Genomic DNA, 27,956 nt, shown 5'->3' on the forward strand with positions numbered 1-27,956 from the left:
AGAATAATCTAGTAAAAAAAAATACATGACAAACAGGTCCTAAGAGAATGTATTCTAGAAAAGTGGTCTAGATGTAAAAGCAAACTCAGAGAGGGGAGTTTTTATCAGGATTTGAGAGGGGAAATAACACACCAATTCAGGAAGTTTGTTTCAGGGAAATGAAAGGGTGAAAGAGCAGAGAAAGGATTTAGCAATGGAGGAAAAGCGTACAAATTACTTGCTAAATGAAAACAATTCATGAGCTTTGGATTTAAAGGCTAACTGCAAGGTTTTAATCTATGCCCAAATATTCAGCGCCGGCCAATACCAAGACAACGGTGCTCAATATCTAGGCATAGACTATACACCAGAAGTTATCTAGGTACTAATGATATTCAGTATTGGTACCCAGATAATTTCTATTTCCATCTTGGCTCTCAACCCAGACTGTATTGGTGCTACCTGGATAGTACTGAGGAGTCAATGAAGATTTCCAGCAGCATTGCCAGATAATGTGCTAAATATCTGGATACAGCTTTGCTGAGTGGCACTTATTCAAATAGAAGTCAGTGGCATAGTAAGGAGGTGGGGGTACCATCATGATGGGGGCACCGGCACCCACTCCTCCTCTCCTCCCCCCAATGCATACACACCTTCACTTCCCCCTCACCAACACCATACTTCACGCCAGCATCAGTACTCCCTCTGTCACTTCTGGGTCCCATGCCTAGGAAGTGGGGGCATAGGGAGAGCCAACGCCAACACAGGCAGCAAGTTGGTGATGCTGCTCATGCCAGGGAATTAAAGAGGTACGGGGAAGGGAAGGGGAGCACACGTGTGGCGTGGGAGGGGCGCCTCTCACTCTCTCTATGCTACTGGTAGGAGCCAGTCCTACCTAGATAAGTGCTGCTAAATATCAGACCCTATATATCAGTTATATACTTGTGCATGAAAATATGCAGATGTTCATGTTTTCATAAGTAATCTAAACAATTTTAAACATAAACTTCAGCGGCTCTAGCAGGAGCTGAGGACACCAACTCAGAGCTGAAGGAGTCTGTTTGCCCTGACGCATCATTCAAAACATAGCTATGTCGGCAAATGGCTTTCCCATGATGAAATAAGATAAGTTTTGCTATTCTTGAATATTTCAGTTTAAAGCACATGAAGTACAAAATTAATTTTGATAAACAAAATGATGAACTCATTATGCTTTTTGGATGCATGAGGAATTGATATTTGATCAGATTTGTCTGTATGAACTTTTACTAACAATGGTCACATCTGAGAAGTCCTTAAAAAGAGCATTTAAGTTGGTATTGTACAGGGATCTCAAAGTCCCTCCTTGAGGGCCGCAATCCAGTCGGGTTTTCAGGATTTCCCCAATGAATATGCATTGAAAGCAGTGCATACACATAGATCTCATGCATATTCATTGGGGAAATCCTGAAAACCTGACTGGATTGCGGCCCTCAAGGAGGGACTTTGACACCCCTGGTATAGTAGGACATACTTATGTGTGTGGCTAAAGTTAAGAGTGATCCTACTCTAAGAAGTTTTCTGACCTACAACTGGCATGTCCAGCTGATGATAGTTGGGAGCACAAATGCAGGTATTCTATAATATCATACCTAATTTCCTCCAATGCCCCTGACCCACTCATGCCCCTCCCATTACAGTTACAGATATTTTATTTCATATACCGCCATTATTAAAAAAAAAAAAAGTGAAATCTGTCCCTCTGCAATTGCACATGAGAGAAGTTAGATGCTCAGTTTACAAAGTAGGTAAGGGAACAGGACCCGATGGGGATGTGAATGGAAGAATAAGTCAGTCACATTCACATCTGCAAATTAGTAGCAATCAGTTCTTGTTAACATCATTTGGTTCTTATCTATCTCCAATTTAGTGTCAATTTAGGGAAAAGGATTGGGATTTGTATCATGCCGCTGTATCGCGCAATGGTGCGCCCGCACCTGGAGTACTGTGTTCAATACTGGTCGCCGTACCTAAAGAAGGACATGGCGGTACTAGAGGGAGTGCAGAGGAGAGCGACTAAACTGATAAAAGGTATGGAAAATTTTTCATACGCTGACAGGTTAAAAATGCTGGGGCTGTTCTCCCTGGAGAAAAGGAGACTTAGAGGGGACATGATAGAAACCTTCAAAATCCTAAAGGGCATAGAGAAAGTGAATAGGGACAGATTCTTCAAACTGAGGGGAGCCACAAACACTAGGGGTCACTCGGAGAAATTGAAGGGGGATAGGTTTAGAACAAATGCTAGGAAGTTCTTTTTTACCCAGAGGGTGGTGGACACATGGAACGCGCTTCCGGAGGATGTGATAGGTCAGAAATCTGTACAGAGGTTCAAGGAGGGTTTGGATAGGTTCCTGAAGGAAAAGGGGATAGAGGGGTACAGATAGAACTTGAGGTAGGTTAAAGAAATGGTCAGAAACCACTTCACAGGTCGCGGACCTGATGGGCCGCCGCGGGAGCGGACCGCTGGGCGAGATGGACCTCTGGTCTTACCCAGTGGAGGCAACTTCTTATGTTCTTATGTTCTTATGTATATTGCCTTTTTGTAGTTTCACAATCATACCAAGCAGTTTACATAAAGGTACTTTAAGCATTTTTCCTATTTGTCACTGTGGACTCGCAATCTATCTAATGTACCTGGGGCCATAGAGGATTAAGTGATTTGTCTAGGGCAGGGGTAGGCAATTCCGGTCCTCGAGAGCCGGAGCCAGGTCAGGTTTTCAGGATCTCCACCATGAATATGTATGAGATGGATTTGCATGCACTGCCTCCTTGAGATGCAAATCTATCTCATGCATATTTATTGTGGCTATCCTGAATACCTGACCTGGCTCCGGCTCTTGAGGACTGGAATTGCCTATCCCTGGTCTAGGGTCACAAGGAACAGTGCAGGGTTTGAACCCACAACCTCAGGGTGTTGAGGCTGATGCTCTAACCATTGCACCACACTCTCCTCCAATTTAGTGCCAATTAGCTAATTATCCCCTCATTTTACGAATCCGCATTAGGCTTTCTTTTTTTTTTTTTTGTTTTTTTATCACCGGCCATGGTGGTATTTGCTCCAACACTCATAGATAGGAATTCTATGCGCGTCAGAGCTAATACTGCCATGGCCAGTAATAAAAAACCTAACATGGCTTTGTAAAAGGGGCCCTATGTTATTTTAATAATGGCTATTATTCTATAAGAGGGTGTGCATTTGTGCGCCCAACTTTAGGTACCATTTATAGAATTTTGGGGAAAATATACCTCTTTTCTTGTCACTTTTCAGGACAACACAGGTGAGAATGCACATGAAAAAATGGTCAACCAGTAAGGTCTGGAAGAGGACTGTACCACTAATTTGTACTGCATGGCTTAGATCCTTCCCAACAGCCACTCACATTTGGTAACCCGACTAGTCAGGATTCAGTAATTTCAACTTGTTTTCTGTACAACAGGTCATCAGTTTAAATGTCAGCATTCTGTCATCTACCTTTAAGGCAATATACACTCTCACAATACCCTTAGATTCCTTAATGCAACAGTCATTTCCCCATGTCCCCTGCCCAGGGTCTGCTTTGGTTGATGGTGGGAAGTTAGCACAAAGCCTGTAAGCACAGTGCACTCACAGGCTTCACAGTAGAGAATGACACGGTGACTGTTACCCGTGGCTAGCCATGGGTAGCCACGGGTAACCCGCTGAAACAGGGAGGGGAAAAAAACGGGCACTGCGGGTACGGGGGACAAGGCCCTGTGGAGTGGTGAATGGCCTTGTCACTGCAGTTAAGTGAGGGAACACACGGTCCAGCAGCCATCTCCCTCCTTCCTCCCGATCGCCACGGTCCAGGCATCTCCCTCTCTCCCTCCCTTCCCCTCACCTTCACTGGGGATCTTCATTGTCTCCGACCGGCACGAGCCTTTAAACAAGTCACACGCAGCTGCCTGAAACGTCTCCTCTGACACAACCGGAAACGGTAAGTTGCGTCAGGAGGAGGAGTTTTGGGCAGCCGCATGCGACTTGAGAAACAGGCTCGGGCTACTCGGAGAAAATGAAAATCGCCAGCGAAAGTGAGGGGAAAGGAGGGAGGGAGATGCCTGGACCATGGCAATTGGGAGGAAGGGAGATGGCTTCAGGATTGCAAGAAGGGCACTGAAGGGAAGTGGACAGAGAAGGGGAGGGGTGAGAGTAACAGATGCTGAAGGGAAATGGGGAGGAGAGAGTGGTGAGAAGATGCTGAAGGAAAGTGGGTAGGAGAGAGAGGGGAAAAGATGCTGAAGGAAAGTGGGGCGGGGAGAGAGTGGAACAGATGCTGAAAGGATGTGGGGAGGAGAGACAGAGGGGAGCACATACTGGATGGAAGGAGGGGATAAAGGAAAAAAGGCACATTCTTGAATTGGGAGACAGATACCAGATATGAGGGGAGGAAAAGAGGAGAGAGATGCTAGAAACCACCTGGGGAGGGAAGGATAGATGGAAGGGAAGAAGACATAGATGCCAGACTATGGGGAAAGCAGAGGGAAAAAGATGGGTGCCAGAGGGAAGGGGGAGGGAGAGGCACAGTAACAAAGCAGATGCCATATGGAAGAGGCAGAGAGAATGCAGACAGTGGATGGAAGGAATAGAATGGTGAGAAGATGAGGAAAGCAGAAACCAGACAACAAAGGTAGAAAAAAAATTTATATTTCTTTTCTTTTCTTTTTTGCTGTAGGATAATGTAGTACATTAGTTGTGTTGATAAACATTTATAAACAAAGCCCTGCCAGCTGAAGATCTCTTCCTCTAGTTCGGCAGCCAGAATTTTGATTTATAAAATGACAATTGTACAGAATATTTTCTTTTTATACTTTAATAAAATAAGTTCAGTATAAAACTATTCGATGCTTGTGTGGATGGGATCAGATGGTTTGCAAGGATGGGGCGGAGACAGAGACCGAGCTTGCGGGGACGGGATAAATTTTTTCCCCATATCATTCTCTACTTCACAGTTGCTCCATCTTTTTTTAAACAGAAAATCTATGCAGACAAGAATAGAATGGAGCTATTGCAGCTTGTGAGTGGAATAAGTTCATAGGCCTCATGTTGACTTATGTTCTACCTAATGCCATTTTTTGCTACTGATGCAGATACTCTCTTCTAGCTGCTACACTGAGAAGGAGATCGGGAAGCATGGGGAAATGAACACAGCTGGTACAAAGGAGGTGAGGTGAGATGAGGCTGGGAGGAAAGAGGAATCAACATAATATCTGGCTGGGAGCAGCAGGGGAGTTGTGATCTTGGAGAGGAGGGAGAGAAGATAAAGCAGAACTGATCTCTATTAGAAGAAGACAACAAAGAGAGAGGGAAACAAAGTACACACCACATAGTGAAAGAAGAAAAGCACCAAAAGCGTCACAGATGGAACAATGCAAACTCTGGGTAAGGGCGGGATATAAATGAATAAACAAACAAACATAAATGCAAACATCTGCATGAGGGTTCTTTACAAAATGATAATGCATAAATAATTAAGACAAATGAAAAATTATGTACTATTAGGACAGATAAAAAATGATGACATAATAAAACCAATATGTATACAAACATGCTTAGTTAACACATATGTCTTAATTATTTATACATTTATCACTTTGTATAGAACCCTGATAAAGGCATTTGCAGCGAAACATGGTCCGTGTTGGGTCAATTAATAAAGAGAATTTCATTGTCCCATTCTATGAGGTCCTTGGTGCTTTTCTTCTTTCTCCGTTAGGGGAAGCCATTTTTTCCCAGGACCGAGCTGGCAACCCTAAAAATTTATTGTGTACATGACAGTCACAAATAACTCACATATTTGCTGCTTTGAAAGAATTTTGTAGTACCTAAGTACTCTTTAACTATCTGATAATGCAAAATGAAAGGGATCAAGGAAACCTGCACATCATAAAGTAACTGTATGGAATAAGATAGATTATAGAGGATTTCGTTCCACTGTTAGAGCTGCTCTTACTAATTGGAACCAGAGTAACTCTCATACCTGTTCTGAAGAAGAGAGTTTTCAGTAGACAGGAGATTAATCTCATCTTTAAGTAGTCGAATCTGTCGTTCATGTTCATTCAGAATATTTAACTTTCTTTCATTAACTGCGGCCATTTCTTTGGAAGCCCTTAAACTTAATACCAGAGAAATAGGTTAACTGCAGCACAGTGGCACATAATCTGTAAGGCCTATTTTCAAAACTTTTATCACTGATAAAGAGAGACTGTGAACATTTCCTATTGAAATTTTTTTTTTACACAAGAAAACTAGCAATGCAGTAAAAGCCTACTTAGAATCTTTATTTGGGAGGCATTACTAACATATTATTGTTCAATAGTACCATATTTTTCACTCTATATGATGCACCCGACCAGAAGACGCACCCTAGATTTAGAGGAGGAAAACAAGGAAAAAAACATTCTGAATCAAATTCTCTGCACCCAACCCCACATTCATTGCCAGGCTCTACACCCTGTTCCCCCTCTGGTGGTCTAGTGGTAGGCTGGGACAGGGAACAGGGTAGGTGGTCTAGTGGTAGGCCGGGACAGGGCACAAGGCAGACAGGCCTAGTGGCCTAGTGACAGGCAGGCAAGCCTAGTGGCCTAGTGACAGGCAGGCAGGCCTAGTGGCCTAGTGACAGGCAGGCAGGCCTAGTGGCCTAGTGACAGGCAGGCAGGCAGGCCTAGTGGAAGGCAGGGCCTCCCACCCCGAGGCAGGCAGGCAGGGCCCCCCCCCCCTCCATACTCATCCTGAACTCCCCCCGTACCTTATTTTAGTTCCTCCAGCAGTCCTGCCCTTCCCTCCAGCTGACTCCTGACAGAGCGGCGCAAAAGCGGCACTTATTCACTCCAGCTGACTCATATCAGAGCAGCACAAAAGGCAGGCGCTTGCTTTTCGCATGCCTGCCTTGTCCCGCGCTGCAACATGAATGGCTGCCATCTATTCTTGGTTTTGCGCTGCTCTGTCGGGAGTCAGCTGGAGGGAACAGTAGGACCACCGGAGGAACTAAATAAGGTAATAGGTGGTGGGGGGGTGGGGTTGGGTATTCACTCTATAAGACACATCCTTATTTCCACCCACTTTTGGAGAGAAGAAAAAGTGCACCTTATAGAGCGAAAAATATGGTAATTTGTTAAAAGTGCTCAGAAAGTTTGCTGCCATTCTGCAGAAGTCACATTTTTCCCAGTGATAGATTTGATAACTCATCATTAAAGTTTAAGATTTGTCTGCTTGATCACTGGTGAATTGCTGGTTATTTGTGGTACAATGCAAAAATTCAATAAAAATGTTTTAACTCTAAGATTTGCAACATTTGAAATACCGTCTGTTACATAACATAATTTACAAAGCAAAGTAGTAAGAGAAAGAAAAAGAATAAAAGAAATATGTTATATGTCAGGGTTAACTAGCATTATAACCAGTCAAAGATACAGCACAATACAAATTAATACATAAAAAGCATGACTGGCAGTTCAGTACAAATGGTAATTTTTTTTAACTGTTTATTTAACATCAATAGGATACACAGCATAATTATTAAATTGAACTGAATACCTACAAAAGTACTAGCAAAAAAAATTTTTAATCTCTTAGTAACAATTGTCTCCATCTGGACACAAGTAAAAATCTTCTGGTTCTAAGCATTAGAATTACCCAGAAATTAAGAAACTACTGAAAGTGTTATATTTAACAGTGAATGTAGTGAATGGTTTCATTGAATATATTGTGTATTGCTTTTAGAGACACAAGACTGGCCCAAAGACATCAGATACCCTAGGTAAACCTTTAGTCACATATCCCCACGCCTACCCCCTACCCCCTACCAGAGTGATTCAAGGCCTTACCCAGAATTCAACATCTCTTCTTCCCCTCCCTATGCTCCCCAGTGTCATGGGCAGGGAAGCGCATGGGCGGTCTAGACTAGAGAGTTGTGCGGGGACAGAAATCCCACCCACCCCCAACAAAATCCCCTTCATCCCCGCCCATCCCCACGAGGAATCACCTATAAAAGTTACCTGTCCCCATAAAAAGCAGCCCCATAAAAAAAGTTACCTGACCCTATAAAAAGTTACCTGTCCCCATAAAAATCAGCAATTACTTCAGAAAGTTTTGATTTTTTTTAAAGTCTTAGTTTATTTAAATCAACAATAAAATACAATCATTTTTTTACACCCCTCTCCTCTCTATAAAAAAATATTTAGTAATAATCCATGAGCAAGGGTGCACCTGAGCATTAGAACATCAATATACCCATTGTTAAAGTGAAGCCAGATTAATATAGATCGATCCTGCACAGTCAACGCTAAAAGAAAACAGTCCTTTTCATACATACAGAACACAGATACACTCCAATAAGATGCTGCTCTCCTCTCAGCCTATGATTTTAAACTTTTGGTTAGAACTAACTGAAGCAAATTTTATGGTTGGAAAAAAAAAAAAAAAAAAAAAGGTTTGCAAATCACTGCAAAAATTCATAGGAAAGTGCACTGTACTGCTCTCTCCAGGGAACCATCAAGCCTTAGGCAAACAGAAGAGGTTCTGAAAAGGTGCTGTATATTTATAGTACACAAATCTGGAGATGGGGGTGGGGGGGGTTAAAATGAAAACAGGCAATAAACAATTCTACTCCTACTTATAATAGACTTACTTCGGCAGAGCTTGTGCTGATGCTTTCTGCTCGTGCAGCGACCTTGTCCAGGAGGGGGAGGAGGACTCTGTCCTCCCACTCTAGCATTATGCAGGCTGCTCTCCCATTCTAGCCTGCTCGTGACACCTCCCGAAGAATCAGCAGCAACAGTCTCTGTCACGTAGTCAGTGAGCTCAGCACGTAGAGTCTGTGTGCCTACGTGCTGAGCTCCATGCCTACATGATTCATTGGGAGCTTAGCGCTGCGCCAGACCCGGAACGGAAATTAGATAGGCCTCGAGATAGGAAGGAACCCAGGGTCCATCCCTATGGGAGTCCCATCAGCCTTGGAGGGGTCCTCTTGGGAGTCCCGTGGGCCTGAGAGGGGTCCCCGAGGGAGTCCCATTGACCTCAGGGGGATCCCTGTGGGATTCCTGCGATCCCCATTCCCATGCAGACCTCTAGTCTAGACTGCCCGTATCCCCTGGCAAGACCCAGATATTGATCTATATTCCTTGACCAGATGATGACAGTGCATCCCAAAGCCACATGGGGGAAATCAGATGGGCAAAAGTAAAGGTTCTCAAATTAACAGAAGAGAGGTTAGTTGTCAAATCAAAACTTGGACTGCAGTTTTCCAGGGGAAGGTAAAAAGAGCAACACCTGAGCCCAAAGAGGTGAATAGCAAAGTCAGATTCACAGCTGAGACTGAGAGAAAAGGTAAGCCTTTTCAGTCAGTACCCCATTACACCCTTGAGAAGGAACTTAAATGTAAGCCTAATGCTTTCAGGAGGAAGGATCTAGGACAGAGCAACAGCCTTCCTGAGCAGACAGACGAGGAGATGATTGAAGCTCCTGAAAGTGCTGTGTAATCCTCATCAGATGAAGCCTTTCATGAGGGAGTTGCTATGGAGTGTGGGAATAGCAACCAAAACGGGGAAGAAAGAATTCCCTTGGAAGTTTGTTTGACAAGTAAAAGGTAGAACTGAAGATTGCTATGATCTGTTTAAAGTTTAAAAGTAAAGAGCTTTGGGCTGATTTCACTCACCAGGAAGACGCTGACATCTAATCAGGTACCCCTGCGGCCATCACCCGGCAAGAGCTGTCATCATGAGGGGACTGGGGAGGTCCTTTCTCATGACATTTAAACAGCTGAGAGCCGAGGTACGTGACCCACGGCCACGTGCCCAAGGCCGTGTGTCCGAAGGGATGTGGTCTGCGCTCCTTTAGCACCACGAGGAGCAAGGAGCAGGTAGGAGGCGACTATGGGAAGAGGAAGGCCAAGAATACTCCAACATCTGTTACCAGGCCCGATAGATCGCCATCTGCAACCAGGATCTTCATTACCTCTTGTAGGTAAGCCTGATTTATATTCTCAATCAGCCTCTCTCCTCTGGTGAACCTACACCTCCACCTCAACCAGCTTTAAAATTCCCTGGTGCAAGATGAGTCTTCTCCTAAAGAAGAACTGGAATCAACTACTCCTCAAATATTTGAATTGGACTCAAAGAGATTAATTGGGGGAAAACGGTCTACACCACTATCTCCAGTATCAATGCCTTTAGTGCCTACTGTTAGTTCTGCTACTAGTGATAAAGTTATAATACTTCAGGATGTCTGGACTGTGGTGAATAGAATAGAGAACTCGCTACAGGGTACAGTTGTTAAGTTATGCCAATTTGCAACTGAGATACTAATAAAGTAACTGACCATGAAGCTCAATTAGCTTTAGTAGAAGAGAGTGGATAAATCTGTCTCAGTAATGAAATCATGTTTAACATCCAGTATGAAAGATAAAACTGTTTTGCATTTACAAATGGAAAATGCTATGAGATGTAAGAATCTTAGATTATTAAATTTTCCTAAATCTCATTTTCTTTCACCTTTGGAATTGTTAAAAATGTACATGTACATTCATTACACATAGGTTGAAGGTTTTATACTTGATAACCTTTACTATATTCCTACTGGTACTAAGATTACTGCAGAGGACAGTGGAATAGATCAAGTGGTATCTCCTGATAGTTTAAATATATCTCAGTTTCTAGAATCATCCAAAGACTATATAGCTAAGAGAGCGACATTATAGGTTATTTTTAGAACCGAATTGGAAAAATAAGCCATTCTAAAACTTTATTTTGCAAATAAAAAGGCCCTATTTTGTAGGCAGCAACTGAATATATTCCCTGATGTTTCAAAACAGACACAATATAGAAGACGACAATTTTTGCAGCTTAAGGCTCATCTCTTAGCTGTGGGAGCTTTATTTTTTCTAAAGTTTCCCTGCAAGTGTTTAGTGACTTATGAGAACACTAATGGCCTCTTTTACAAAGCTGCGCAGCAACAGCCCCGAAGCCCTTTAAATCTCTATGGGTTTCGGGGACGTTAGCGCAGCGCAACCACTAACGCGGCTTTGTAAAAGAGGCCATAAGGGCTCCTTTTATTAAGCTGCGCTAGCGTTTTTAGCGGGCGCTACATTGCCGCACGTGCTACGCGCCAGAAACTAACGCCAGCTCAATGGAGGCATTAGCTTCTAGCGCGCACTAAAACTGCTAGCACAGCTTGGGGCTCCTTTTACTATGGTGCGCTAGCGTTTTTAGCGCACGCAGGATATTACCACGCACTACGTGGCTAGAACTAACGCCAGCTCAATGCAGGCGTTAGCGTCTAGCACGCGCAACAATGTAGCGTGCGCTATCCATGCGTTAATGCCCTAACACAGCTTTGTAAAAGGAGCCCTAAGTTTGTCTTTGTTGATCCAAATCAACTGGAAAATTTTCTTCAAGACAAATCTCCTATAAATTCTAATGAAAAAATTGGTGAGGTTGAGAATAAGTGATGTAGCACAATATAAATTTAGCCTGATTATATGAGGATTCATTTTATTTTTCCTAATTTAATTAAGTGACCGCCTTCTGGTGATGAATCAGTCCCAACAATGTGGATAAAATCGAAATGGTTTGTAATTACAGTCAAACCTCGGTTTGCGAGTAACGCGGTTTGCGAGTGTTTTGCAAGACGAGGAAAACATTTTCGCAAATTGTGACTCATAAACTGAGCGTTGACTCGATTTGCGAGTACCCCCCGTCCGTGAACCGGCATCGCCCCCCCCCCCCTTGCCAGACTGGGCCTTGAGCATCTGCGCATGCTCAAGGCCTTCTGGTTCCCGCCTCTCTCCGAGATTCTCGGAGAGAACAAGAGCCAGAAAGCCTTGTGCATGCGCAGATGCTCAAGGCCCAGTCCAGCAAGAGGCAAGATCTTCGGGCACCGGCATCTCCTGTGGGTTGGTGCTTCGTGCTGGTGACAGATTTGGGCACGTGGTGGATGCCAGTTGACGCGAGGGGCAGCGTTTGCGGGCGGGAGGCGATGCCGGTTCGTGGGGGGGGGGGGATATGGAAGCAAACCAGTGGCCTCGGGGGTGGGAGGGTCTTTTGGGGATGTGGTGGGGTGGGGTGGGGTGGGGTGGAGCAGCACCGGTGGCCGCGGGGGGGGAGGGAGGTGGAACCAATCAAGCGAGTTTCCCTTACTTCCTATGGGGAAACTCGCTTTGATATACGAGTAATTTGGTTTACGAGCATGCTTCTGGAACGAATTATGTTAGTAAACCAAGGTTCCACTGTATTTTATTATGAATTTTTTGTATTTCCTGTATTCGTTATATGATGTAACAAATGAATAAATTTATAATTTTTGGGTTTTTTTTAAGTGAAGTGGTTTATTTTTTTTCCACACAGTGAAGATGTGCTGCAGCGCATGCACCAAGGAGGGGAAGGGGCTAGAACTGCTGAAACAATTCAGTATGGGCTGGTGGGAAGTTTAAAGCTTGGGTTTAAATTCTATACCCTTCTGCCCTGACCTGGGAGTTTTGTAACAGCCTCTGACTGGAAAGAAGGCTGAAGGAAATAAAAGTAAGACTTTTCCAGCCAGTTGTAAATGGTGCAAAGTACAGAAACAGAAAGCTAACAAGTGCTTTTTGATGTGAAACCCGATTTGTTGTTTTGGTCTATAAAATGCTAAACTCCTTTCCAGGAAGGAGGGAGAAAACCTAGTTGATTAAGCAGTGAGGCGCTGGGAGCGCAAGGAAAGGCTATGCCAGAACACTAAAAGGGAATTGTGCTACTCTTTCCTATTTTGTGAACTGAAGAAAGTTTGTTTTCTTTTTGCCAATGTCTTGATGATTTAAAAGTGGTTTTGGACTTTAATTCATACTGGTAACCCACTGTGTTGCTCTGGTCCTATTTTGAAATTTGGGGTTTTTCTGCACAGGAAGTAAAATGAATTGTTTAGACCTTTGCCTTGGACCATTCTAACAACTTATTCTTTGTTTTCTGACTGAATTGAACTGGGGGAGGTTCACTGGGGGGAGAATAACCCCGTGACAGTCTAGCTGTCCCGAAGATTACATGACCACTGGCGGCACACCAGATAGCAATATCTCCATTCTTCTTCTCTACCTGACCCCACCAAGGTAACCAGAATCTCCTTCCCCTTTGACATCTCTCCCCCCCCCCCATTCTTCCCTTCTTGCTTCCAGGCGCATGCCCACACTATCCCATACTTCCTCCTGGACCAGCCTGAAACTTAGAAAAGTGAATCATGGCAAGGTGATGCCCTAGAGCAGGGGTGTCAAACAATCACATTAAGGGGCCGAAATCCAAAACACAGGCTAAGTCGTGGGCCAGACCCCAACCCCATAATAGTACTAATTGTAACACCATTTTTTCCCATTCATTTTTCAGATATACACATACAATATAATCTTATTAACAACATATAATGGTTAACCACAAAATTAAACTACACGAAGCACACTGTATGCTTCTCAACATTCATTCCTACCAGAACACAGATAACCCCTATGCAAATACGGGACCAAAAACTAAAAGTACTAATATACTGTATACAAACGAAACCCTAAGATTCAAGACTGCATGCAGTGCAACCCCAGAGAAAAGGAGGAGGAGGGAGCTGGCCAGAAGATAACACCGGCGGCATCACACCGGGGGCCGCATAAAATGGCCAGGTGGGCCGGATTCAGCCCCCGGGCCTTGAGTTTGACACCTGTGCCCTAGAGGGAGGATGCTGCCATTTTTACTTCTGCTTGAGAAATATATCTATGAAAAAAGAAAAGGAAAGAGAAGTCTAGCTCTGTTGTGGCAGTATTGCATTCAATTCTGGTCTCCTTATCTCAAGAAAGATATAGTGGTGCTAGGAAAGGTTCAAAGAAGAGCGACCAAGATGGTAAAGGAGATGGAATTCCTTTCGTATGAGGAAAGACTAAACAGTTAGGGCTCTTCAGCTTGGAAAAGAGATGGCTGAGGGGAGATATGATTGAAGTCTACAAAATCCTGAGTGGAGTAGAATGGGTACAAGTGGATTGATTTTTCACTCTGTCAAAAATTACAAAGACTAGAGGACACTCAAAGTTACACAGAAATACTTTTAAAACCAATAGGAGGAAAAAAAATTTCACTCGGAGAATAGTTAAGCTCTGGAACACATTGCCAGAGGATGTGGTAAGAGCGGATAGCGTAGCTGGTTTTAAGAAAGGTTTGGACAAGTTACTGGAGGAAAAGTCCATAGTCTGTTATTGAGAAAGACATGGGGGAAGCCACTGCTTGTCCTGGATCGGTAGCATGGAATATTGCTACTCCTTGGGTTTTGGCCAGGTAATAGTGACCTGGATTGGCCACCGTGAGAATGGGCTACTGGACTTGATGGACCATTGGTCTGACCCAGTAAGGCTATTCTTATGGTTTTGCTTACCCTTCTCCTAGGTACATCAACAATGGATGCCTTTGTGGTGTAAAATTATTGACTGGAGATGGCTTGCTAGGGACTGCTAGAGGTCCCCTTGAATGCAGCATTTCACCAACATCCCCCCCACCCACCCCCCCAAAGAACAGGCCCCGCCAACAAACCCAGCACTGCAGGAATGCAGACACTGAAGACCAACTGCACTTCCCCTTTACCTGCAGAGGGTAAGAGTGCAGCTCAGATGACTCTTGTTAGAACCATGAGGCCCGGAAGAAATTGATGGAGATTTTTCCATCAGATGAGGCTCGGGAGTACAGGCAATAATGACTGAATACGAATTTGCAGGTGCTTCAGCATAAACTTCTTTAAATATATCTAGTGAAACCCCAGACTTTATAGGAAAATTAATGAGATGCAAATTCTTTGCCTGATTGAATTTTTCAAATAGTCACATTGTATCAACAAATTAGAATTACATTTTGCCATTGCTGAGCAAAGATTACCTATTCTAGTAAATCCAGTTTTCATTTTCATTAAAGTCCACTAGTTATCCAAAGATAAAGTTGCAGCCTTACCACATTACGGTAAACCTTATGACTGTTGACCTCAGACTCTGCACCAGACTCAATCTGGACATAGCAGGACAACATTACATTAGTGATTTCTATTCCGCCAATACCTTGCGGTTCAAGGCAGATTACAAAAGAAGTTATCTGGCCATTTCCAGAGGAATTGAAGAGAAGAGCGAGTTGCTTCAGAGAATTGAGAAGAGTCTTGCAGTGTTAGTTTGTCTTCAAGGATTTCTTGAATAGCATGGTTTTTATTTCTTTTCTGAACAATTTGTAGTCTGGGGTCCTTATCAGTAAGTTGGAGAGTTGGTAGTCCAGTTTTGCTGCTTGTGTGGCTAGAAGGCCATCATATAGTTTTTTTCGTTTGATGTCTCTTAATTGGGGGATGCGTGAACGGTTTATGGGTTCTCCTATGTCTGGTTGAGGTAGTTTGGATTAGGTGGTTGTTTAGGTAGGTTGAGCTGTCTCCGTTTATGGTTTTAAATAGTAGGCAGTAGAATTTGAATTGTATCATGCAAATATTATAATGCTTAAATGTCTCATTTCACAGATAATTTGATTAACCCATTTGTTTCAGGATATGTTTTACTTTGAGATTATATTTTCATATCAAGTTCTTGGATGATTACAATGCAATATATTTTATGATATCCATATTAGTGAAAGTGGCACCTAGAGAATGACACAGAGACAAAGTTTGTCCCCCATCCCATCCTCACGAGCTTTGTCCTCGTTCCCACAAACTCCTATACTGTATAGATATATAAAAAAGGAATGGGAATCAGAATCGGAGTCAAAGTGGAAATACCATAAAGAAGTTGGAAGGTTTTGTATACCGACTACACAGCTCTGAAAACAACTATCAGGTCATCAGAGCCAGGCCAGAGTTTGCCCACTGCTGAGGAAACTAAAACTACAAACCCCAGAATGCCCCCGAGACCCAAGTACAATAATTTGACCGGCCCCTGCCTAACACTAACCCTTAAGTTTTATTTTTTTATTTTTTAAAGAGAGCATTTGCTAAAGAAATAGTCACCGCACCCGGTCCGTACCTGCCAGCCCTGTACCTTAGCCTGGTACAGGGAGCGCCCCAGCACTCCTCTGCCATCAGACCCAGTGTTCATAAGACGTGGATCTAATTAATAGTGGACAGAAATCTTTGTCATAGTAAGCTGCTTGGTAGGAAAGACAATGCCTCTGATGTTTCTTACTTTTAGAACCCTTAGCTAAAGGGAACGTAAATAGGGCATGAGATTTTCTACTATTCTCATGTTCCACGGTAACAAATCTGTCGGCAAGATATAATGGGACAACACCAAAAGCAACTTTATAGTATAAACATCCCAACTTAAAGATCACCCGGGTCTCAACCAGAAGCCAATGCAGCTCACAGTAATAGAGAGTTACGTGGTCGTACTTCCTCAGACATGGTATAAACACAGTTAATCAAAATATTTCCCAAATAATACAGTTTTCATAGATTTTCTAAATGGTAGGTAAAAAGTAAGGAAAGAAAAATACATACTAAATTGTTTATCCCATAATGCTGCCTTATACACTAAAGAAGCACCTATACACACATCCTTTTACAGAAGGAAAATCAAAGAGTCGAAGATCACATAGATGTTTTCTATTGGCAAATTTAAAATGATCCATAAGATAACTAGGTAATAACCCACTGAGAGCCTTGAAACATATACAGTCAAACTTAAAGATCACTCTTGCCTCTATTAGCAACCAGTGCAATCTAAGATAATATTGCATCATGTGATCAGTTCTTTTCAGTCCAATAATCAAACACATAGCAGTATTCTGAATAATCTGCAACCTTTTTAAATTTTTCTTGGATATTGAAAGATAGAGCACATTACAATAATCCAATGTACTAAGAACAAGAGATTGAACCAGCAATCTAAATGAAAAGAAGAAGTTGAAATACAACTTAATTGTTCTCAGTTTCCAGAGTAAGAAATAAGATTTCCTAACTAAAGAATTAATATGAAAATGAAAAGAAAGTTTGCAATCAAAATAGATTCCCAAGATTTTTACAATCGGTAAGATAGAATAAGTTGTGCCATTCAGTCTTAAGAGTCATCTTTGATCGAATCAGATGGAGAAGCCAAGAAAAATTTTGTTTTATCTGGATTAAGCTTCAATCTAAAATCCTTCATCTATATTTCAACAATCTCATGGATCAACTGAATAAACGATAAGGCAGTGGCATACCAAGGGGGAGGCAGTCCGCCCCGGGTGCACGCTCCAAGGGGGTGCACAGCCGGCCAGGTCCGGAAGCTCGCTGCTGAAAACAGCACCTCAGCGAGGCTGCCGTATTTATTCCAGAGCATAAATACGGCAGCCATGCTGAAGTGCACGAAGGTCCCGCGATGACGACTACTGCTACCGCTGCTTCGGAAGAGATAAGTGACATCGGAGGGTGGTGAACCGGCAGCCACAGTCATCGCGGGAGCTAGCTGCAACTCCCTGCGTCTGCCGGCCTAGCTCCCCTCCGACGTCACTTACCTCTTCCAGAGCAGAGGCAGCAGTAGTCGTCATCGCGGGACCTTGCTGATTTCAATGGAGAGATAAAGAAGCATAGTAGGGTGGTGGAAGGAGATAAAGGGGGTCAGGGTGGTATGGAAGCATGGTGAAGAGTGAGAAAGGGGGTCAGGGTGGTATGGAAGGGTGAGAAAGGGGGTCAGAGTGGTATGGAAGCGTGGTGAAGGGAGAGAAAGGGGGTCAGGGTGGTATGGAAGTGTGGTGAAGGGAGAGAAAGGGGGTCAGGGTGGTATGGAAGCGTGGTGAACAGTGAGAAAGGGGGCCAGGGTGGTATGGAAGCATGGTGAAGGGTGAGAAAGGGGGTCAGAGTGGTATGGAAGCGTGGTGATGTTTGAGAAAGGGGGTCAGGGTGATATGGAAGGGAGAGAAAGAGGGTCAGGGTGGTATGGAAGCGTGGTGAAGGGTGAGAAAGGGGGTCAGGGTGGTATGGAAGCATGGTGACGGGTGAGAAAGGGAGTCAGGGTGGTATGGAAGGGTGGTCAAGGGAGAGAAAGGGGGTCAGGGTGGTATGGAAGCATGGTGAAGGGTGAGAAAGGGGGCAGATGCTGATGGAAGTGGGGTGAGGGTGAGGAGAGAGTGAAATGCTAGACCTTGGGGGTGTGGGAGAGATGGAAGGGGGAGGCATAAAGTTTCTGGAAGGTGAATAGAAGGAGGGAAGATGCCATATAGAAGGGGCAGAGAGAGGGTTGACAGTGGATGTAAGGAAGAGAGTGACAAGAAGATGAGGAAAGCAGAAACCAGAGAAGACAAGGTAGAAAAAAATTCTATTTATTTTTATTTTTTTGCTTTAGGGAAGATGCATTGCTGTTTCTGTGGTGTTGCATTGTATGCAGAGTCTAGCTTTTTGATGCTTCAGTTTAATCTTTGTCAACGTATTTTTATTCTATCTCCCCATTTACAAAACTGTAGAGCGTTTTTTAGCGTTGGCATCTGAGCTGTTACCACCATGGCTAAAAACCACACTATAGTTTTGTAAAAGGGGGAGGGGTTAGTTTTTGATTACATATTAGGTGAAGGTATTTTTCTGTGTTCAAAAAGACATGGTTTTCTGTTAGGATTGACTGTGTAGGATTGATCTGTACTAGTCTGGCTTGTTCAGTTTTACTAAAAATCATGTTTTTCATACAAATGGGGGGGGTGTCAAAAAAAATGATGGGCCCCGGATGCCACATATGCTAGGTATGCCACTGCAATAAGATGTCCTTTATAAAAGCTGTTATAGGTATCAATATGGTAATATCATCCATATAGCTATATAATTTTACCCCCAAAGGAGAAATTCGAAACCCAAGGGAAGCAAGATAAAGATTGAACAAAACAGGAGACAAAGGGGAACCCTGCAGTACCCACATACGTTTTTCTATTTATGGGAAAAAAGATTGTCCAAACATACTTGATAAGATCGAGACTCTAAGAAACCTTTAAACCAATTTAACACATTGCCAGTCAGTCTTATAGCTTCCAAACATCCCAAAAGGATACGATGGTCAACCAAATCAAAAGCACTGCTAAGATCGAACTGCATGATCAAATCACTTGAACCTATGAGATCCTGATGGTACCCAGGGCCAATGAGAAGAGGCAGATGGAGCTGCAAGCAGTCAATGCGTGGATGAGGCGCTGATGTGAGGAATAAGGATTCCACTTTGTGTGCAATTGGATGACGTTCTGGGGGAAGAGCAAGCTATACAGGAAAGATGGGTCCACCTCAGCGGAGACAGAACGAGGCTACTTGCAAGCAACATCAAGCGAGAAATTGAGAAGTTTTTAAACTAGGAAGAAGGGGAAAGCCGACAGTCGACCAAGAGTCGATGGTTCGGGAACAGGTATACCCAGAAGATACTGTGCAGGAAGATTACGGGGATCTAAAGGGACACAAGAGGGAAGGAAATGCAAGAAAGTAACAGGCTGCAAACTCAAGTATATGAACACGAACGCAAGAAGCCTAAAGAATAAGTTGGGGGAATTGGAAGCTATGGCACAAAAAGATAACCTTGACATCATCGGCATCACAGATACAGGGTAGAACGAGGAAAACCTCTGGGATACTGTGCTACCGGGATGCAAGCTATACCGCAGAGACAGAGTGGGTCAAAAAGGTGGGGGTATTGCCCTATACCTCAAATAGGGAATTGAGTCTACCAGAGAGAACACGCCGGAAACAAAAAATAAGGTAGAGTCTCTGTGGGCCAAAATTCCCGAAACAAATGGAATGGAAACGAAGATCAGCATCTACTACTGACCCCCAGTGCAGTCCAAAGAAACTGATGGCGAAATGATGGACGAGATTAAACGCAATTGCAAGGAAGGCAACGCAGTTATCATGGGCAACTTCAATTATCCGGGGATAGACTGGAACCTAGGCACCTCCGGCTGCGGTAGGGAGACCAAGTTCCTGGATACTGTAGGCGATTGCTTCCTGGAACAACTTGTCAAGGAAAATACAAGAGGAAATGCAATTCTGGACTTAATTCTAAATGGACTATGAGGACCAGCGCAAGGTGTAGAAGTAGAAGGGACGCTGGGAAGGAGTGATCACAATATGATCCACCTCAACCTGGACACAGGGGCAAAACATTGATCCAGAACGACAGCCACGGCACTGAACCTCCGAAAAGGGAATTACAAAGGGATGAGACTCATGGTGGGGGAAGAAGAATAAGAAGAGGATAAGCACTGTAAAAACACTAGAGCAAGGATGAGACTCATGGTGGGGAAGAAGAATAAGAAGAGGATAAGCACTGTAAAAACACAAGAGCAAGTATGGTCCCTTTTTAAGGACACAGTCACCAAGGCGCAAAATCTATATATACCGCGTATCAACAAGGGATCCAAGAGGAAAAAGAACAAGGAACTAGCGTGGTTCACTACAGCGGTGAAAGAAGCGATCAGAGACAAAACAAAAATAATACACTTCCCTTTGAAAGAAGGACTAAAACTTTCCTCACCAATCAACATAAATAATATCCAATTGCAGGAAGTCCCTAAGATTAGAGTTTTAGGGGTTATTCTAGATCAAAAATTGACATATCACAATCAGATTAGTGCAGTAGTAAGAGGTTGTTTTCAGAGGTTACAAATGATCAGATCAATTGCTCCTTTCTTGGACTCATCACTGAATATCCTTGTACATTCACTGATCATTTCAAAGTTAGATTATTGCAACTTGCTCTATAAAGAAGTAGCTCTTAAGAAATCCGTCGACTACAACTAATTCAAAACACCGCAATTAAAATAATAACAAACTGGAAAAAATTTGATCATGTGACTCCTCTTCTCAAAGAAACTCATTGGCTTCCAATTTTTCACAGAATCTCCTATAAAATAGCATTATTAACATTCAAAATATTAACAACTAAAACCCCATCATTCCTAGAAAGGTACATTATTCCATATATTCCTACTAGAAGTTTGAGATCAGAGGACAAAAACCTTCTAGTAATTCCATTGCTCAGTATCTTTCCTCTCTCATCTCTCCCCACACTCCCCCCTGAGCACTCTGTTAAGAATTCTTCTTGATGTCGACCAAACAGTAGAGAATAGTTGGATGAGAGGGGCTGCTGAGTTTCTGTACAGAATCTGGTGTAGGATACATGAAGCTTTGAAAATAATTGGGGTAATATTGGGAGCCAGGGTAGTTGCCTGATAAAGGTTGTGATTGAATTATATTTCTTTAATTTGTAGATTAGTCTAACGGCTGTGTACTGGATGAGCTGCAGTTTGTGGATAAGAGTGGTGTTGATGCCAAGGTAGGCAGAGTTGCAATAGTCCAGTTGAAGTAAGACCATCATCTGAACGATCAAAGCAAAGTGATGTGGGTGGAAGTATGGTCTTGTGAGTCACAGTTGATGCATAGTGTATATGGTCTTTTTCCGAAGGTTAGAGATTTGTGCTTCCATTGTGAGAGTGTCGTCTAAGATGCAGCTGAGTACCTTGGTGGATTTTTCGATTGTGAGAGTGATGTCTGATGAAAGAGTGAGATTAGATATGATATTCTGTTGTGAGGTGCAGAAACCAATGGCTTTGGTCTTGGTGGCATTCAGTTTCAACTTGTTGTTCGTTGCCCAGGTTTGGATTTTATCTATATTGTTTGAGATTTTTTTCGGCAATATTAGGATGGTTATTGGTTATGGGAATGAGGAGGAGGATGTCGTCGGCATAGGATAGTACAGTTTCGTCTTTCATTTTGATGTGTCCCAGCGAGCTCATGAATAAATTGAATAGGACTGGGGAGAATACCTGTTATTCTGATTTCCGAGAGATTGGTTAGGAGTCCACCGAGTCAAAGGCCGCGGATATATCAAATTGGAGTAATATTGCCTGATGACCTGAGCTTAGCAACTGTTTGATTTTAGTGATTAGAGTGATTTTAGTGATTAGGGTTATTCCCTCACTTAAAATTATTAACACACGGCGGCATTTCATCTTTTCTGTTACAGCTCCTCAAACATGGAATTCCCTCCCTATTTACTTAAGGGAAGAAAACAATTTGAATAAATTTAAGAGCAAACTAAAAAGCTTTCTTTTTAAGGATGCATTTGATAATTAGAAAGCTTGACTAGGAATTTCATTCCAATTCCATAACTTCTCTGAGGTTCATTGTTCTTTCCCTTCCAATTGTTTTTTACCATAATTGCCTTCTCTTCTATCAACAATTTGTATTTATTTTCCCATCCTTTCTTCTTGTTTTAATATGTTTATAAAGTTAGTCTTCAATATGTTTCGTAAGGTTTAGTTCTTTGTTTGTTTTGTTGCCCCCTTAATTTTGTAATTTTACTGATATGTTCATCGCTTAGAATTTTGAATAAGCGATCAATCAAATTTATAATAAACTTGAAACTTGATGATAAGGAGCTCGGTGCTGTGCCTTCTTTGGAAGCCATATTAGGATGTATGAAGGCAGGAGTGTTGCTATATGTATGAGGCTAGCTGCTAGATCAAGACAGCAAACCCAATCTCTCTTTTCCAGCAGGGGTAAGAGGGTTCCCAGAGATACCATGTGAAACTTCTCCTTCATCAGGTATTTGTTTGGGCCTTAGAAGTCTAGAATGGGTCAAAGGCCTCCAGTCTTTTTTGGTATGAGGAAATATTTCAAGTAGAATCCCCCAGTCTCTCTCCTGGAGGAACAGGGTCTATTGTGTTTTGCTGGAGAAGGGCCAAGAATTCTTCGTGAAGGAGAGTCTTCTGGAGAGATTTGAAAAGAGACTTTTTTGGTGGGTGGCTTGGAGGTTTGTTGACCCAACGTAGGGCATAGACCTTAAAGATGACTCAAAGCACCTGTGGTCTGTTATAATAGAGTCCAACATTGGTGAAAAAGGAGCAAACTGCCTCTGATGGGGAGACTGGGAAGAAGACTTAGAGGGATGTTGTCAATGCTGTCTAGGAAAGAGTCAAATAGATGACTGCTGCTTTAATTGAGATTGACTTCTGAGTCTTTGGTTGCTTTGCACAGGAGCACTGATTACTACTACTATTCATTTCTATAGCACTGAAAAGCGTACGCAGGTCTGCACAATTAACATGTAATAGACAGTTCCTATTCAGAATAGCTTACAATCTATATTGGCCAGACAGACAGGAGATATAGGGGTTGGGGAGATTTTGCAGAGAGAATGATAGGATGGACATAGGTAATTTAAGTTGAGTGGGAGTTAGGAGTTGAAGGCAACATCGGAAAAGTGGACTTTTAGCTTGGATTTGAATACTGCCAGAGTTGACGTCTGATGTAATGATTCAGGCAGTTTATTCCATGCATACAGCACAGAAAGATAGAAAGGGTGGAGTCTGGAGATGGCAGTCGAGGAGAAGAGTACGGATAGAAGGGTCTTATATAAAGAACAAAGTTCACGGGGGGAGCATAGGGGGAGAGAAATGTGAAGAGATATTGAGGGGCTGCAGAGTGAGTGCACTTGTAGGTCAGTAAGAGGAGCTTGAACTGTATTTGGAAATGGATGGGAAGCCTGTGAAGTGACTTGAGGAGAGGGGTAATGTGTGGAAGCTCTCACAGAATTGAAGTCATGGGTCAGAATTTTGCACAGATTGAAGGGGAGAGAGATGGTTGAGCAGAAAACCTGAGAGAAGCAAGTTGCAGTAGTCTAAGCAAGAGGTGATAAGTGTGTGGATAAGGGTTTTGATAGAGTGCTCAGAAAGGAGAGGTTGGATTTTGGTAATACAATAGAGGAAGAAGTGACAGGCTTTAGCAGTCTGTTGGACCTGAGCTGAAAAGGAGCGAGAGGAGTCAAAGATAACGCAGAGGTTGTGAGCCGAGACAGGGAGGAGGAGAGATAGAGAATGGGGGTGGGGGGGTGGGAGGTGGGAAGTGGGTTTAGGCAGAAAGATAAGGAGCTCAGTCTTAACCATATTCAGTTTTAGATGGCAGTGTAACATCAAGGTGGCAAAGTCAGACAGGCAGTCTGAGACTCAGGCCTGGATTCCTGTAGAGATATCTGGTGTAGAGAAGTGGATCTGGGAATCATCAGCATAGAGGTGATACTGAAAACCATGGGAGGAGATCAGTGCAACGAAGGAACGCAGATATATGGAGAAAAGGAGAGGTCCCAAGGCAGAGCCCTGAGGTGTACCGATTGACATCTGAATAGCAGTGGAGGATGATCCCCCATTGCATACACACAAAAAGCGTGATGGAAAAGATAGGATGAAAATCAGGAGAGAACAGTACCCTCCCTAGTAGTTTCTTAGATTCCAGTCCTTCAGCATTGAGGTGCGACATTGGGTGGGCCAAGATCATGCAAAGGCTAAATTTTTTTTTATCTCAGGAGATGGACCCTGATAATGCAGGTATTCAAACAAGTATGGATGAGCTAAGGGAAGCATGTATGTCTTTAGTAGTGGTCTTTGATAATTTTTAAGATGAGGGCCATTTTAGGTCCAAAAGAGCTGAAGGAGAGCTGACAAATTTCTTCCTACTTGGGGCCATGATGCCAATATCACTTCTTGACATTCATTCCTACCAGATCACCTGGCCTTGGTCACACAATGCAGAACACAGATAAATCCTATGCAAATATAGTTCCACAAACTACAAATTCTAATATACACAGAATCCTAGGGAGAGCTTGTTGAATTAGGACTTTGTTAGGAGAGGCTACAATTCTTTCCAAGCAACTGAACTGTAAGTCATTTTCTCCATGTTTGAGTTACTACATTAAAGATGAATTGGCTAAGAGTCTATTATTGTGATGTTATATGCTTGCAGTATAGGGGTTTTTTTTGGTTGTTTGTTTTTTTTAAACATATGTTTATTATAAGTGGAAAGGGCCACAAAGGGCACAATACAAGGCAAAGGTGAAAACACAAAAACAGTCATGTACAGCAAAGCAAAAGCCAGAGAAAACACCCGAGCCCCCATCAGTACAGGGTTTAAACTGGCTGACAAGCCCCAAGGAGAGGTCAAAACAGTTAAGTCTGAAAACTGAGCCTTGTACTGTATGCATAAGGCGTTTGGAGTAAATAAAACTCTACCACTGCAACCTTGGGAGCTGCTAGATTTGGTCTGTTACATCAATATTATGGACACTATTTTAAACCCATATATACCCATATAAAATACTGGGGGGGGGGGGTTCCCAACAATATTAATAAGTTGTTGACTAAAGCCTTGACTTTATAACTCATTTTTGAATAAGAATTTTTGATTGAAGTTGGTCTGAAACAAACAACTTTTTTGTGAGAATTTGCATAAATGATATTTTTGGTTCAGAAGTACATTTATAACAGGATAAAAGCACAGTTTTCCTTACTCTGCTCTTAGCTGAAGTATTTCATCCTCTGTTGCCAAAAGGGTAGTTGCTGATTTGGTCTTTGTATCCTCAAGTTCCATTTGAGTTTCTGTCAGGCTTACAGGAGAAAGCAACAGCAAGAGATGATCTTTTGAAACTAAAATACCAATATCTATATCTCCTAGCAAATGAAACATGTAATATTCTATAGTACTATTACATGCGTCCAGCTTCAAGAACTATATACAAATCACCACAATGCACATACACATATATTTTCATCTATTAATTTATAAACCGTCTCCTCAGACTGTGTAAACTGTTCGAAGCAGTGTACAGCACTTGATATATATTTATAAATATTACAGTTTCAAATTCAAAAGAAACTATACAAAGCTTGTTTTCTGCATAACTCTGTCAAAACTTGACCAATTTCAATAAAATTTAGGATATATCATCTTGAATAAATGTGCAATAAACCTACACTCATACCAGCCACCTCATCTAAATAACATCACCACTCTCTAGCAATCATCATCGTGATACTCGAAGACGCCATTTTGTTTTAAACAAACAGCTATCATGGTTTTGAGTCAGGGGGATCTGATCCTTATTAAAATTTGTATCTGGAGAAAGGTTATGGTTATCATAGACTGATGTGCAAGAGTTTTCAGAAAACAGGTAGAAGAGGGTAAGCATTTTGAAGAAATTACGAGAAATGGGTTCAATGATCACAAATCAGGAAGCGGCAAGACTTGGCCTGAAGTTAAAGAATATATGTTAAGAGAATACACCTAAAAGTCACAAGTCCATCTGGCATTTCTTAGTCAATGGTGTTTCAATTCATCCAGTGATCTTGACCTACAATGTCTTAACGGAGGCGAGCATAACAGCTAACAAAGAACAACCACATTGCTTGTATGACACAGTCCAAGCAACTCATTCGCATGTTTCCCCCACATGCAGTCAATTTCAAATGGTTTACAGATGAGAACACGTTCATGGTTGAGTCACCTATCAATATCCAAAATGGACAACTTTATGAATGAGCTGCAGTGAAGAACTATGATTTTGCTGCCAATTGTTTTCTATTTACTCACTCGATATTCAGCAATCAATTATGGTCTCTGTTGGAGTGCCCAAAATTGGATGCACAGTTTCTCGTGAACCTAGGTGCAAAGATTAATGACGAGTACTATCATGAAGTTTTACTATCACAGCAACTGCTACTGGCCATTCAGTGTATCACTGGCACTGCTCCTTGAGACCCTGGACAAGTCACTTAACACTCCAGTGCCCCAGGTACATTAGATAGATTGTTAGCCCGCCAGGACAGATAGGGAGAAAGACAACTTGAGTACCTGAATGTAAATTGCTTAGGTTAAAAGCAGTGTATAAATACTAAAATCAAAATAAAGACAGTGCCCCTGTTCATCATTTCACCGGACTCAAGGCCCCCTAACAGTGCAGCTGTGACCCATGTTGATTACTGGATTTAGGGTCTTATTCAGCAACATGACGACCTCAACCAGCATCTGGCTGAGGTGGGGGCCAGCTTGAGCCAGGATGTCATTGATGCTGTGGTTGATCAATGGAGAAAACAACTCCAAGCATTTTTGTGTGCCAATAGGGCCATTTTGAAAATTTGCTGTAGGTTCATTGTAAATTTATTGAACTTGGTCAAGTTTTGACAGTTATGCAGAAAACAAGCTTTGTATATTTTTTTAACACCTCCCCAAATCCTTATATGGCACCTAAAGTTGTATGCATACATCAGTGTGTGTAGTTGATGTACATGCACAACTTCATTAATTGGCCTAATTGGCACCAATTGGCAAGTAAGGGAAAAGGAAAGGGAGTGGGACTTGTCTACCACCTTTTTGTCTTACAACCACATTCAAAGTGGTTTACATTCAGGTGCTTCACGCAATTTTCCTATCTGTCCCAGCGGGCTCACAATCTATTTAATGTACCTGAACACCTTGTAATTGATGCTAATTGGAACAAATTAAAATTACATGCACAATTCAGAAAGTGTGATTCTGTAAAAAGTATGTACCAGTACAGTGCGTGAATTAGAAAAGGGGGCATGACCAGAGGCAGATCATTGGAGTTCCTAAATATTAGGTGTACTGTTATGGAATATGCCCAATAGAATATACCACCACCTAAAGATATTCTTACAAAAAGACCCATTATCAGGGATTATTCAAAGCAGGATCCTACTACAGAGAAAAGATCTCAGTGTTCCCCAAGAATAAACCCAGTAGAGGGTGGTAGATAGTGGAATAGTCTCCCAGTAGAGGTGGTGGAGACAAAAACTATGTCTGAATTCAAGAAAGCGTGGAACAGGCAGGTGGGATCTCTTAGGGAGAGGAGGCGATAGCGGATGCTGCAGATGGGCAGAATGGATGGTCATTTGGCCTCAGTGGATGGCCCGAAAAGACCTCAGTGTTCTCCAAGAATAAACCCGGGAAACTACTATGACAATTACTAAGTTGTCATAGGTAACACATCCTCGGTCAAAGAAAAACTCCGTATCAAATGCAATAAGAGCTCAAAATTCTAAAGAAATATATTTTTTTAAAAGTCTCTTTGCATACCATTTACAAAAACTAAATGGTTTATATGCAAAGAGACTTTTAAAAAATATATTTATTTAGAATTTTGAGCTCTTATTGCACTTGATACAGAGCT

General features: G+C 42.4%; 1 protein-coding gene across 5 annotated transcripts in view; it reads right to left on the minus strand.

The window, feature by feature from the left end:
* Positions 1–27,956, minus strand: part of SPATA18 (spermatogenesis associated 18) — a 218,097-nt gene that overhangs the window by 146,382 nt on the left and 43,759 nt on the right. For 4 of the 5 annotated variants that reach the window (XM_033945636.1, XM_033945653.1, XM_033945646.1 and 1 more), the window contains exons 5-6: positions 25,281–25,376; positions 6,012–6,146 (exon numbers count right to left, since the gene is read on the minus strand). In XM_033945636.1, coding sequence (XP_033801527.1) covers positions 6,012–6,146; positions 25,281–25,376 — 231 coding nt within the window. The remainder of the gene's footprint in view (positions 1–6,011; positions 6,147–25,280; positions 25,377–27,956) is intronic. The other variant, XM_033945672.1, reaches the window with a different exon arrangement.

Source organism: Geotrypetes seraphini, chromosome 1 (genome assembly GCF_902459505.1).
Source record: "Geotrypetes seraphini chromosome 1, aGeoSer1.1, whole genome shotgun sequence".
NCBI lineage: Eukaryota > Metazoa > Chordata > Amphibia > Gymnophiona > Dermophiidae > Geotrypetes > Geotrypetes seraphini.